The sequence below is a fragment of the Anopheles funestus genome, chromosome 2RL, assembly GCF_943734845.2.
Source record: "Anopheles funestus chromosome 2RL, idAnoFuneDA-416_04, whole genome shotgun sequence".
In the NCBI taxonomy this organism is placed as follows: domain Eukaryota; kingdom Metazoa; phylum Arthropoda; class Insecta; order Diptera; family Culicidae; genus Anopheles; species Anopheles funestus.
Genome location: NC_064598.1, coordinates 31,001,542 through 31,016,982, shown reverse-complemented (window position 1 = coordinate 31,016,982; position 15,441 = coordinate 31,001,542). Strand labels below are relative to the sequence as shown.

General features: G+C 41.3%; 1 protein-coding gene across 2 annotated transcripts in view; it reads left to right on the top strand.

Moving 5' to 3' along the window:
- LOC125764274 (uncharacterized) overlaps positions 1–15,441 on the top strand; it is a 63,004-nt gene that overhangs the window by 38,048 nt on the left and 9,515 nt on the right. For both annotated transcript variants that reach the window (XM_049428328.1, XM_049428327.1), the window contains 6 exons: positions 220–1,477; positions 8,059–8,149; positions 8,294–8,503; positions 8,783–8,906; positions 14,540–15,125; positions 15,227–15,403. In XM_049428328.1, coding sequence (XP_049284285.1) covers positions 220–1,477; positions 8,059–8,149; positions 8,294–8,503; positions 8,783–8,906; positions 14,540–15,125; positions 15,227–15,403 — 2,446 coding nt within the window. The remainder of the gene's footprint in view (positions 1–219; positions 1,478–8,058; positions 8,150–8,293; positions 8,504–8,782; positions 8,907–14,539; positions 15,126–15,226; positions 15,404–15,441) is intronic.

The following is a 15,441-nucleotide window of genomic DNA, read 5'->3' as shown; positions in this document are numbered from 1 at the left end:
TTATCGCTTCAAGTGAGCGTAAATTGAAGGTTTTCGCCAGATTCATCACCATACTGCAATCGATGATTCATCGTTTTGTGCAATCAATTGGGACATTGATTGAGGACGAAAGAAGGAACAACAAAAAGAAACAAACAAGCAAATCATTTAACAAAACTTTTTATGCCCGCTTCCTCTCATTGCGACTTGTTTTCATTTTTTTTCCTCTTTTTTCGACAGTGGTAATCATCTGTTCGTCGATCAACTCACCACAAACAATCAGCGTAATCAATCAACTTAAGCAGTACAGCAAAACGAAAATCCTGCTCATCGATATGGTGGGAACAATTTTCAACAGTAACAACGTGCTCTATCGGCGCCTGGCCGAAGCGGACGAACCGTTCGGCGAAACGTTGCGCCATCGACGGAACCTGCTCGTGCTGACAATACTTACGGCAAATTTTCGTTCCTTCCTTCACCGGCTGCACGGTGTCGATCTGGGTGACTACAAGCACATCAGTGAGAATTTGCTGAAAATACGTTTGGCGGAAGAAATCCCCATTCATGCGCCATCGGTTGACGAGTGGCACGATAACGATGATAAAGGTGACGGCGGTACCAATCCCACAAAGGACTATGAAGTGTCTAACCTTTATCCATCGTACGATGACTATTCGGTGGTGTCCGACCACATACAGCACCCACAACCACATCCGCCGGAGTTGCTGCTCGAGCTCCTCGGCCTCGCCGCAAACGGGACGAATGCATCGCAAAGCTGTGACTTCCATTACTTTCTCAACCACGTCGCGAACTGGTACGAAATTCTCTCCCAAACGTTCGATGCAGCACGCTGTCAAACGCTATTTGGCAGCTATTGTGAAACGGGCGTTAGTCAAGGTGTCTATCTCAATCCATCATCGTCGGATAATATTACCGGCGAGTTCCCATTACCCACCGCCAACCATGCCACAAATCAATCGCTAGAAGCAACCATCGATGAAATTGAGCGATTCTGTGACCTCTTTCTCGCTAGCTACGATAAGCTGCTGACCGATGGGTTGCCAGCCCCGAACACGACCGAAGATGGCGTGAACCGTGGCGGTACTCCAGTGGCACCGGATCACCTGCTAATGTTTGGCGAACACTTTTATTTCTTTGACTTTCTGCTTGCTGTATCGGAGGACAACCGGAAGCACCATTCGCAGCAGCAGCAACACCGCAAGTTTCAGTTCGATTTTGTGGCGTTTGATTTTAAGAATATTTCACACCATCGTACGGCCGTGGTTTGGCGTCCGTTTCTCATACTGCAGCAGAGCCAGCTGCATCGGCATCAGTTCAGCATGCATCCGGTACCGCCCGGGTATGCCGATTGGGTCGTCGAGGCAACGCTCGAAACGATTTGGATCTGTGGGGTGCTTTGTTGGGCCATCGTCGGGCTGGTGGGTCTCATCGCTGTGGCGATGATCGTGGGTAGTATCGTGTTCAGCATTGCTGTGAGGTAAGTTTACAAGTTAGTTTTTGGACATTTTTGCAGCTAAACTACGGAAGAGAATATTTCAATAGCCCTGCAATGCTGAACAGGGACTCGTCGTACCTTTTTGGTCACGATGTGTGAAAACAGCATATCAATGTACATTAGTGTTACTTCCCATACTTCCTATAATAAAGTAGGGCAATGTAGGTAACGTATTTTTTGGATAGATAGTAAACACATTTTGATAAAACCTTCCCAAGCATTCCAGCTGCCGGACTCGTCCTTTTGATCCTGCCAAAACTTTAGCAGAATGTGTTCAGGGTTTTTTTCTCCTATTTCCATTCCAGCGGTAAATACATTCCAGCGAAATATGAGCTGTAAACGTTGATATGAAGAAAAGCAAAAACCACTTCCCAGAACTTTGGACCAATTTATTTCCCTTCTCGTTAGTATTGTTGTGGACAGATTCTCTGTGCATATTTCCTTTTCTTCCTAGATTTCACTTCCAATGCCTTCCCAAAAAGACACTTGATCTTCTTCAGCGTAGTATATTTTTGGCACCAGAGCTAACGAAGCTAATATATCTATCAGTCAAAGAGAGCAAGTTTCTCACGTGTATCTTCCTCCCAAAAGCCACCCAAAAAACCGACAGCACAGTCGGCATCGTTCATTCACTTAACACCTTCCACCATATCGCCCGAAGGCTAAAGTTTTTGGGAACCTTTCCTAATAGACGCTGGGGTCCCTTTTTTCGCCCCGTCATGCGTATTGTGCAGTGTGTTATTATTCCAGCTTTCATTCACTTCCATCTCGCTTCGCTTGACCGGCACCAGCTTTTCGGCAAACCTTTCCAGTGTCAGTGGAGACCCATCAAATTACGATCCTCTCGGTCCCAGAAAACCTACGCACATCGTCTTTCCCCCCGTGTTCGGGTGCAGCATCGACACTGTATTAGCATAGCTCTACTCGTAACGTTCCTTACCGTTTGACTACCCGTTTCGGTTCAGGGAGGTGCGTCCGTTTTGCCTTTTCGATTTGTTTAATGTTTTCATCCACTCGGACCATTTCTCTTGGATCCGCACGCTCAAAAGTCTACCGACCCGAGGTAGTGCTACGTAAAGTGGGAACCTGAAATTGAAATACTGCTTGAACAGGATCGCTTCCTTTTTTTTGTGGCCGCCTTGTATGGGTCCCTTCACAAAAGGCTGTGGCCTGGTTTTTTGAAGAGCGGAGAAACCATCGGAATTGATTTCTCCCTAATTTCGAAACTCGCAGCTATTCGCCCGGGCCCTTTTTGCAGATACGATCTATTTCTGGTAACGTTCCACGGTACCGTTGATTGACATGCAGCCGGTGAAAAACATCAATGTTTAACCACCGTGACCCGAAGTTTGTTTGTTCTTTTTGCTATTTTTTTTTTGTCTCGCTACACTTTCACTGAATTGTTTTTTTTTTTTTGCTATTTGTCAACTGTACCACCCAGCATAAACATAGGTGATAAACCAAAAAAACATGAGGATAAACAACAAGGAGTTGAAAATTGTTTTTCATACAAACTTGTCCAATCAATTTCAGACCTACGAAAACATTGAGGTTTTCGTTTTTAATCAAATTTGGTGTTTTTTAGATTTGTTGTTTTTGCTTGCAGAAATACGGGAGTGAAAAACATTAATGGTGTAGCACGGAACGATCGACTGTGTTACATACTTTAATGCCAACTAAATCCATCCGGCTTTAATTAGAAACATGGTTCGCATCAACCAATTATGATAATAAGCTGACAGGTGGATGGAAATGCCCGAAAGCTTCCAACATTTACTAATCGTCCAATTTCCTATCCAACCACCGATGTGCCGAACCGGGACTTCCATATAATCGCACGTGGTTGTTTTAATCGCTTCCTGGCCAATGTGCGCTCGCTGGGAATTTATTTATTCAATCACCGGTCCAACCAAAGGTTGAAAGACTGGTCAGCTTGAGCCGGTTCAGCTAATACGATCAGCTTCATGAGCAAGCACCCAATCATCCCCATAGAATAGCGTTGATAAATAATGCAACCAGGCTCGACCTGTTGCCACCCGAACCCTAACAGATGGTCCTTCCAGCCTCGCTTCGGTATTGGATCCGGCAAAGGAAAAGAGATTACGCTTCGCCAAATCGCATTCGCTAAAGTTTGTTTTATTTGTTACGAGTCACCGCATTTTGGGTATCGTAAATTTATGATACTTTTTACCCATTCTATAATCCATTCATTCTGTGCCGGGATACTGTACGTTCAGCAACTTTAAGCTTTCAAACTTTGAGGGGGAAGTGTTTTTTTTACGGTTCGAAATGAATAATAAAATTGTGTTTTTGTTTCGCCGTACGTTGCACAAAACTCGCTGCAGCAAATCGATAACGAGGTGTTGGAATAATTAAGCTCAGGTTAACATTAAAACTTGTTTATTGATTTGTTATTTTTAACGCGTTGTGCTTATTATAAAATCCCTTTGAAGGATACTGCTTTACATTATTATCGTAAATAGTTAATGATATTTCAGTTCACAACTTGTGCATTATTATCGGTGATATTATTTATGGAAAGCTCTTCTCTGACGTGTCCTCAAATGACAAAAGAGCTTAAACAACTATTTAGCAAATTATCAAAGGTATCTTTGAAAGCAATTTCCTGCCCTCGGGGTAACAACAGAGAGTCACTGCTGGAATAACATCAAGTGACAAATTACTTTACCACCATTTAATGATCCAAATGCAGATCCAAATCCCAACAGGATGCTGGTTTCTGGTGCACCCAAAAAAGGTACAGCCAGCGTAGCACTTGCCGTCCGTTCAGTAATCAAAGCACTGAACCACTCCAGAAACTACACTGGCTCACAGAGTATCACAAAGTTAACTGACAAACTTATCCGATACTGAAGAATCTTCACACACAGTCGAAGAACAAAAAAAAAGGAACCTCAAATTTATTACCGTCCCATCCGGTGGCAACACACGGGACTCGGGGTTTTACCAGGAGAAAACTCCTGCAAAGTATCCTCATCATCGAATATTCCGCTTGAGCAGCGGAGGTGGGCCGTTTGCGAGACGAACTAGCTGGACAACAGTAGCGAACCATTCATAAGCGAACCGTCTCCCGACCGTTGCGATGGAGTGTTTATCTCTTCTCCCGTTGGCGATGAAAGTATTTCCAACTTTTAATTCCGAACTTTCTCGCTTTCGTCCGCTACTCTCCCCCCCAAAAAAACCCCATTGGTATGGCGCCTGGTTCGCGGGATCCACAAGCAAACGTGTCATGCTTCTGGTTGACCTGCCTGTATGAAATGATGAGGGTCCGTCCGGCATAAAACTCGAGTGCCCGGAAAATTAATTGACTTCGATTAGGTTGGCGCACTGTTCGACGGAACGTTTGCGTGGGTGGGTGATGGGTCAGAGATGCTTTACGGGTAAACGATACCGTACAATAGAAAATATCAACTAGAAACAAACAGCAGCAAAAAAACGGACGTAAAACGTTCACAAAACTTCACCATGGATGCTTCTGTACTTTAACCGCCGAATGTCGCTTTCATTTAATCGGTTCACTTTGGTTATGAAACTTCAACTCCACCGGGACATACTCCGGGCAGTGTGAGATGAAAAGGGAGCAAGACAAAAATGTATTAAAAAAAAAGGCTTCCAGTCACCCGAGGACGGGGCATAATTCACTCAATTAAGTTTTCATCGAGAAGGAAAATGAAACATTGACCATCGGCGTGTCTTCGGTTTTCCTCCTGCGTGGGTCGTGACCTATTTCATTCTTCTGCAGCCATTCTTCAAGCGTTTTATTTCTTCTTTGATCGTAAAGGGGCAAAAAAACATTCCATTCCCTTCATCTTACCTAGTCGTCTGGTACCACAAAAAAATTAAAGCACAATCTAACGATGGCCCTAAGAACGTCACGAGAAACACTAGAACACTAGAAACAAACTAAAGGTGTATAGGCTATTCACATTGCACAAAGTAGTGTTGATCTTGATCGGCTGTGTTGCTCTTGCAACTTTATTCCTTATTGTGAGTTCTGCCTGGTTTCAAGCATTGTAGGATTATCCGAGGCAATGCTCGAACCGGGTCAGCTACAAGATCCACTTACATCGTACCCGTAGTCGAAATGCGCCCCGTGCCACACTCTGGGGAGAAATTACGATGATTTATGAAGGCACTGCCGGAAACGGCGCCCCATCCTGTTTGCCGTTACGAGGGAAAACAAAAGGAAGCGGATTTCTAGAGGATCGTTCGGAATGCTATGCAAATTCACTGAAGTGAATAATGCTTTCTATCGCGAATGAAAAGGCCTTTGCCGCAAACAAACGGAATTCATCCATAGCGTCAGACACGAGTGTTATCTTTAAACGCAACGCGGAACGTATATACATTATCGTGTAGTTTGTTGCTCTAACTATAAGATCATTTTAGCGTGCTTTAATGCAGACAAATCGTGGGTTTAAAAATATTATTATTTTTTTTAAACAAACATGTTGCTTCTATGCTATGGTATGGTTCAACATAAAATGAGTTCAATTATCAAAAGGATTTTTAATGTTTGATTAATGTGTATTTACCACATAACAGAAATAATTCAAATAATTTATTTAGGTATAAAGAAGATCCTAAGTAAAAACACTTTTTTAAGATACCCTCCTGATTGCTTTGTTCGTTTGATGATGTTTGTAATGTTTTGCCTCCTGATGGTTATCTCCTTTATGCTGATGACATCAAAATCTTTCGACACTATCTCCTCCTCTGATGACTGCTATTTTCTCCAGCAGTATCTTAGTTCCTTCTCTTGCTGGTGTTCGTCGAATTTTCTTTCGTTTCTTTCGTTCGTCCCAATAAACGATCTATTATTTATTTCACTCATTCGCGTAACCCTGATCCCTATAATTACTGATTCGTGTTTGTTCTATTCGTGATTTTAGTGTAATACTTGATGATAGGTTCAACTTCAAGCTATATGTTAATGAAGCTCTTTCGAAACCCAATAGAACTCTCAGATGCATCCTTTGGGTCACCTCGGACTTCAGGGATCCAATCTGCCTACGGACACTATATTGCAGTTTCATTCGCTCTTTGTTCGCTTCTTCTCTACCTCAATATGAAACTTATTGTCTTCTTTTTAGACTGAAATCTTTAAATATGAGACGTCACTTGGCCCAAGCTTGTTTCATTGATGGTTTACTAAAAGGTTCTACTGATGTTCCGGAACTGCTTGCTTCTATATGTTTGTATGTTCGATCTTGTTTTCTCCGTCCTCGTGATTCTTTGGCATTGGAATCTCGACATACGCTCGACATATTGCAATAATTATCCGCTCCTTTCATGTTTCCGGTGGCTTAACCGATTTTACGACGATTAAAATTTTATCTACTCTCTACCTGCCTTTCAGGCTCTTGTGCTAAAGTCCCTTCATGTCTCCCTTGTTTCTTGTTTTATCTTTTACTTTCACTGCCACTTTGCGCTTACGATACTTTATTTTTAATTTTTTTTTCTTTAGTATTAGTTTTAGGTATAATATACAAAACTAATCATAGTTCGGTGCAATGGTAGATAAATTATAATAATATTAATAAATAAATCATAAAAAACTACGCTCAGTCTGTAAAATTACAAACCGCAATACAATCAGAGAATTCAAACAATCCTCAAAACAAAACAATTTTCTTTTTTTATGTGTGTATTATGTTATAATTATCTTAGCGTTTTGTTAGTGTTATAATATTTTTCTCCGTCTCGTATTTTCATCGACTTCGTATTTTCGTCATGAATGATAAAGATATTTATATTGTGCTATGGCGTAACTCTAATTAACCAGAAAGATTGTTTATCTTTCGCTCGATATTGATCAATATTCTATCGCATGCAGAGGAGATGTAAGTTACACATAGTTGAACATACGTTTCATTTTCTTTAGGTCATATGTGGTAAAAACAACGTCTATCCAATTTTAACATTTTTATTTAGTTATGTTTGAGAATTATGTCTTTCACCGTATTCCTACATTTTAATCTATTTTACTTCTATTTATTTCAATTACTTTGTTCTCACATACTTTAACTTGTGAAAGTCTTTTCTCCTAAAACTACTAAACTATTTCTCGGATGCACACAACAGAAAGTGATGCGGAAATAATTTGACATTATTTATCTCGCTTGGTGAAACGAAAAAGGTAGTTCTTTCTTCTCCACCAACAGTACAGTTTGTAGTCTTTTTCTCAGCTACCGTGCCACAATGAATTTCATCTACCGTCAGCTCGGATCAAACGTCCTGTTACCGAAACATGCAAACAAGAAATTTCTCACGAACTGCCAGAGATGAAGATAAAAGATTCGCCCTTATCCGACCTGAACGATCTGTTTCATTACACAGCTAATTAAAATGTTCTTCGGTTCGCTGTTTCTGTTGCTGTTGCTTACGGTTGTGCAGCTGCCTTCAGGGCCGGATTCAAGCATTTCCCCCCCCCCCCTCGCTTTTTGGGGTTTGCTGCCGACACTTTGCAAAAGACTCAAAGTCGCTAACAGTACAATGGTGGTGTTGCTCTTTTTTCTTTCTCTCGCCACTTTTTAACACAGGAACTATATCATCAAGACGCGCCTCTCCAAAGGTCCGAACAAAATTGTTCTCTCGCCGTCGGATTTTGTGTTTCCAGTTGACATGCGAAGGGTAAGTGTTAACGGCGACCATTTTTCTTTCGTTTACCATTCAGTTTTAGCGTTCCTCCGGGGCGTCCCATGGCGCCTATTGTGGTAAAGCCGTTAATGAAGGTCTAATTTGCATGTATTTCCGTTTTTGGTCGCTTTCATACAGGTTGACGAGGGTATCGAGGCGATGCTTTGCTGTTGGCTCCAACAGCTACAGGAATTTGGTGGCCCCGAGGTGGAAAAACCCGATCTGCTGAAAGGATCGATTGGATCGCTCAAGAATCTGGGACTGCCTGCTCCGACAAAACCAAGCTCGGGTAGCGAGACGTTAATACGCCATCATACCGCTGCAATCGATCATAAGGCACGTTATAATGTAAGCATCCCTTTCTTTTTTAAGCTTTTTGAGAACCCGTCGAGCCCATCTTCTGCTATATTTGAATTCATTTTTTTATAGTCATGAAACATTTTTTTATTTGTCATTCTGTTCATTTCCAATCACCTGTCCGAACTCTTTTCATGACACACCCGTATATATTCTAACAAAAAAAATCACTCGCAACTTCATCTTACGTGCCACCATCTTGAAGCATCCCTTTAACAGTTTTCTCATTTTCTTTATCTGTCTTCTTGTTTTTTGGCACTCTCGGCACAGGGTGATTTAGTGCAGTTGAAGGAAATCCCATCGAGCTCGGCATCCCATGAGCTGAAAACGAAGGCAATGGACCTGCTCGTGATGGCGCACAGTTTACGACACGAAAACATAAATCCTCTAATCGGTAATTTACCCCCGCTTTACCGTTGTTTTTCCAGGTTGGCCGCTTTGTTTTGCTGTTTTGTTAACAGATGTTGTTCCCATGCCGTGTCACTTTAACCGCGCAGTATAACACGTCGCATGCAGCGCACGATGGCCGAAACCGTACCGGATGTGTCGCGTTTAGTGCCTTGTAAACATCCACCTATTTTTATGGCGTACCTGTGATTCGTCAAATGGTGCACAAAGGAAACAAGCGTAGTGGCGCATCTGGAACAGTTTTTCGCTCGAAAAAAAAAATCAAAACGACTCCTAACGTACACAGACATCCTGTCCTGGTAGATTGAAGACTCTTAACCCAATTCAAAACACTCTCCAACCAAATGTTACCCAAGTGCCTTTCGTGCAAACGACCGACCGATAGCTTTCCTAGCCTTGCCACCATCCACCATAATGGGCGCACACATAAACTCAGATCATCTTATTCGATCTATTTGTCATCATTAACCTGCCCGTTTATCGAGCTCCTCGAGCCTCGGCAGGCACTAGCGCAAAGGCCGTCAAAGTTGTATTCTATGTCTCGACGGCTACCGGCACACACTCTGGTGGGATTTTCCAGCCAAACCGGAGTACGACCGGGGCTTCAAGATCAAAGTCCCTCGATACAAATACATTCATTATGCCTTGTTTCTGCTATTCTTCTCTGCCGCTCATAATTGTGTCCCAACAGTGGATGAAACTTTAACCACCGCAAAAACCACCAGCAACAGATTTTCCAGGTTCCATTTTTCACTCTTAGATGGTTGTTACAAAATTTAAAGCAAGTTTTGTAGCAACTTCAAACTGAAAGCTTTAACTTTCTGATGGTAATTTATTACTTGATGAATGCTTAAAAATGAGAAACGAAGTGTTACAGATGTTTTTAAATATTTTAATTAATATTTTAATATATAAGCGAAATATCTATCCGGACATAGAAAATAATATTCAGTTTGAAAAAGAACTATATCTTCGTTATAAATATAATCAACGGACTATTCTTGAAAACTCTGGAATAAAAAGTTTCCTTTATGCAAAAAACGAACTATATTTGTCCATGATGCTATAACAATGACTTCCAATGGTATGCTTAAAATTGTCAATTATTTAATGCCATATTCCAATGGCACGCACGATATCAACTTTAAAGCCTCTGCTGACGGTAAACCATATCGGGAGCATAAAAATGCATCCTGTTTGAAGTTCATGCTTATCACATTTCAAGTAGCTACCATTAAACAGCTAGCTAATTAATGTGGGTTTTACGTCCACCCACCCAACATCAGCCGAGCGGGAAAATAATATAATATTGCAACAATCCGTTACGGTAGTTGCCGTTCAATCCACTGACCATCAATTCCAATTATTTGGATATCAAATTATCTGCCAACACATATTGATCGTATTGCTACATCGACATTGTTTGAATAACTATTACACTGTAACAGTAATATGCATGCAGCATCTCGTGTCGATTGTATTCCACGAAAAGCAACGCTTCTGTGTGTTTATTAATTTTCCTCTGAATCGAAGCATCTTGGCGTATTAGCGACTCGTATATCTCGTCCTGAACAGTAGGGCTTTTATTACTACACCATCTATTAATACTGTATGGCGGGGGACAAATGCACGCGATGGTAGTGCGCCACTATCGCTTCGTTGCAACACTCCAAAAGACGATACGAACGGCAGCGGCAAGATGAATAGGCTTTCATTATGGTTTGATGAGTGGTTGCTGTTGTGACACTGTCTGTCGTTGTTAGTTCTTCGTGCTGTTCTCACCACACGATTGTTGTCGCTAAAGCTCCTGCACTGACGTTCCGTTTACTACCGTTTGTTGGAGCCAGGACACAATGATAATTAGTACATCTAAATCTTATTAATTAGATGTGTTGCTTCTTGCTTTATACAATAGACTGTTGTTGTGTATTGTTGTGACAGATTGAGACTCTTCCGTAGCTTCACATCATCGTGAACTTTTCAATTGTATTATGCATATTTGTAGGCAAGATATCTATCTATAAAGAAAGAACGAACAATCCGTCTGGTATGAATAAATCGACGAGGTGATACAATGAAACAATTCATTCCGTCCATCCACTGGTATGATGTGTGATTTCAAATCAAAATAGTTTATCTCTAATTAGAATAACAGCTCTACATCCCCTGCAGTAGAAGTAAAATAGAAAATCTAATTATAATGTGATCACAACATAAACATTATTGTTTATGGTCATTAAAGCAAATAATGGCGTCCACTGTGGTCCCTTTTACATTGAAATGCTCTAAATATAACAACCCTCGTTTGTGTCAAACGTAGACGCAAACCTCCCATAGAAACCCTCATCTTATTTTACTGCCCCAATGTCCTTCAGAACGAGCATTGTTCGTGTTCGGTTTTTTTTTACATACTTCGCTACAAGTTCCTGGGGAGAGCAATATACAATGCCGATGTTAACATTGTTCGCTGAGGTCGATACACGATGAGGCTAGGAAACTTTACTTCGATTCGTTCGATTTAATTATTATCAGGAGGGTACGTTCTCTAACCAATAACGTGCGACCGGTGTGAAGTTGCTAGAAGTAGAATAAAAATCTCAACCGAAACCCTTGTACGTTGCATACCTTCGGAACGAAAAATGACCTTCAGGGGGTAGCAAGCTAAACATTTTGGTTTTACCCTACGGTATACACCCTAACACTCTCATCACCTGAGCTGTAGCGTATTGGCATTTGGAAAAACACCAACTCCATATATGTAGATCGATCCATTTTCGGGGGTAGCCTTCTAACCACACGCTCGAAATAAAACAGTGAACCTTTCCATAGTTTGCTATCCTTACATTGCTTCAAACCAATACACTGTCCAATGATGAGCGGTGCTGCTAGACTACAGAACAAATACGACCGAAATCAACCATCCACATCATTGTCATTTAGATGTCTTTTTCACGCTACTGCATAAAGGCATTGCGTATGTTAGTCTCCATCACGGAAACACACGTGGGATGAATGTATTTTCCATACGATGCGATGATGCTGACCGAACGGTACGGCTCAAAAATCTTCCTACACTTACCATCCGGCTGTCGGACTGTTGACCTGTTGGTGGTGACAGACGATAAATTTATCCAATGCATTAACTCAGCATCGACCGATGAAGCCTTGGGCACATAAGTTGTAGGCAGATAGTCGTACTCGAATGGAAATTTCGGTACAGTTCTGCTGTGAACTGTGGCTTCCTTTTTGGGGTACCGAAAATTACTCCAGTCCAGTTGCGTTCGTGTGTTATACTCGTGCTTCACATACCAAACGAGATTTCAACCAATGTTGAACACACATTACACCAACAGACTACAACGTCCAGCACATCACATTCGGCACCGGTTGCTCGAAGTCATACAATTCCTTGCCCCAAAAATCGCTCACCCAGCGACCATGTCATTCGCATATCATTCACAGCACGCTCGCACCGCAAGGGATAAACTGAAGTGAAACCATTTTCCAATTTTAATTCAATTAAAATTGTGTGAACATCACAAGCGGACAGCTGGGTGCCGCATGCCAAAAGGGGCAGTGATCAACATCATTTCGTGTCGACTTGTTTCGCTTTTCATACGCTTTTTTGCCTCCTTCTTCGCTGTCTTTTTGTGTGAGCAATTTGAACTTTTGCTTCTACACAAGCTACCCGAAGGTTGAATAAACACCTTAGTACGCCATTCACCTGGTAGTGTTTCACGAATGGAAAAAGAATCCTTTCCCTTTACCAACGCCATTACAATCAAACGAAATGATCCTATCAGATATCAACATCATTAACTTTCCCGCTGACAACATTATGTTTAGCGCAGAAAGCACAGACACTACTAACTTTCTTCGCATCAGTTATTACACAAAATGGTGATGATCTCCAGAGAGTACACAATGTGCACAAAAGTTTTAATGAGCGGCATTCGTCAACCGTACCCGTAGAGCCCGCAGCAAAATGAAAACTGCAAACTTAAATGAATTGCACTCTGGAAAGGTGAAAAGAGACAAAATAACATTATACTAAAATTGTGGAAAGTGCAACACGGTTCTCACCAAGTTAAACGAGGCTTAAAATATATAGCTCACTTGATTTAGTAAAAAATATAAAATTGTACAATTTTTGCCAGGCATATCATTCAGTTGTTTTAAGGTTTTTTTGTGAAAAAAACTTTATCTAACGTAATTGTTTATCTTCAGAATCATAAATCAGGTTTGTTGATCTTTTGATACATTTCACAGTTTAATTATCTGCGGTTTATCCTGACAGAAGAACCTACTACTTACTAAAGCTCTTGTTTTGTTCAACTATGGGCATAGACATCCCATCCGAGCTCTGAACTTTAGTGTTATATTAAAATCGTAGCTTCGCGGTACGTTATTAGCCACTTAGAACCGGCCCAAACAAAAAAAAAAAGACCAGCTACAGCACAATATGGAAATGAATAAACAGCAATGGGCAAATGCTTTATTAAATTCGTAGAAAACTTTCCCGTGCCGTACAGAAAGCAGCTGAAATCAACACAGCCACACAGTGCTGTATCTTCTTGCTTAATTGGAAATTTTGCTCCCGGGTCAAGCAGTTGGGATGATGGGCACGGTTGAAAATATTCACCAGAAACACCAGCTCATCAAATGAACAACACAGTGTGTACACTTTTACGTAGAAGGAATAGAACCAATTGCCATTTGAACTGAGCACTCGCTGGATTGTAATTTAAACCGATGCAACTGTACGATACCATCGAAACGAATGTTCCATGATCGCTGAGTTTAATGAATAAAAACCGCAGGTTGGGGGAAAACCGTATAAATGTGGTACACAAGAAATTTGATATTTATAAGAGTTGGTTCATACGAAAATTCTTCCCTCATATCGTTTTTTTTTTTCAATGCGTTGGCTGGCAGGTACAATAAATTTCAACAATATATGTATAGCTATGCGGTAAAATGAAAACTATTATACTTCCGTCAAAATCGGATTGATTTTCTATTTTTCATTTGAAAACACCCATAACAGTGTTTTAATTTAATAGAAACACATTGATGTTCGGATAAAATTCGCCTAATAAGAACTGATACCTGCAATGGAGGCGCATGGTTGTTTAAACATTTTTTCATTACACACAAAGGGTTCACTTATTTTTTTTAAATATTTCAATATTTCCGTCAAAATCAAATTGATAACCTATTGTTTATTTGAAAACATCCACAACATAACTAATAGAAACACATGGATGTTCGGATAAAATTCGCTGAATGAAAACTAATGCCTGCATGGAGGCGCATGGTTGTTTAAACATTTTTCAACTATACATAAAGCATTCCCCTAATTTTTTTAAAAATAGTTTTAAAAATTCCATCTAAATCGAATTATTAATCTAATTTTCATTTGAAAACATTCGCAACAGTGTTTAAAATTAATAGAATTAATGTTCGGATAAAATTCGCTGAATAAGAACTGATGCCTGCAATGGAGGCGCATGGTGGATTATACATTTTTGGATTATACATAAAGCGTTCACTTATTTATTCTTTAAATTCATACTTGCAATGAATTCTGAAATCGAGCCTTCAACCATTAACTTACAGGTTGGCTAAATGAACCAACCCGAACGGCACTGGTGTTTGAGCACTGTTCGCGCGGCTCACTGCAGGATGTGCTCATAATGGACGAGATAAAGCTGGACTGGTCGTTCCGGTTAAGCTTGCTGACGGATCTAGTCCGTGGGATGCGCTACCTGCATGCTTCCCCGTTGCGCGTACACGGTTCCCTTTCGTCCCGGAACTGTGTCGTTGACGCACGGTGGGTGCTGAAGATTACCGACTACGGCATGCTAAGTTTCTACGAAGCCCAAGGCATTGCACCGGCACCCCGAGGTGCAAAGGAGCTGCTTTGGACGGCCCCGGAAGCGTTACGAGAATCGAAAGCCTACCCAAAGGCGGGTACACAACCGGCCGATGTGTATGCGTTCGGTATCATCATGCAGGAGGTCGTGGTACGGGGTGAACCGTACTGTATGCTTTCCCTCTCACCGGAGGAAATTATTGCAAAAATCAAGAAACCACCCCCGCTTATACGGCCCTCGGTATCGAAGGGTGCAGCTCCGCCGGAAGCAATCAACATTATGCGCCAGTGCTGGGCAGAAAATCCTGAAATGAGACCTGATTTTGCAACGTAAGTCCTTTTGTTTGTTTGCGATACGATTGAGCCATGGCTTTTGGGATAAGTGCACAATGATGATGTTCTCTGTTACCTTTTCCATCACCCTTTCACAGTATCTGTGAGCGTTTCAAGCAATTAAACCACGGACGAAAGGTTAACTTTGTAGATACGATGTTTCAAATGTTGGAAAAGTACTCCAACAACCTCGAGGAGCTGATACGTGAGCGTACGGAGCAGCTAGACATTGAGCGGAAAAAGACTGAACAATTGCTGAATAGAATGTTACCAAGGTGAGTCTTTCAAGGGCCCCTTCAATTCACGCGAGAAG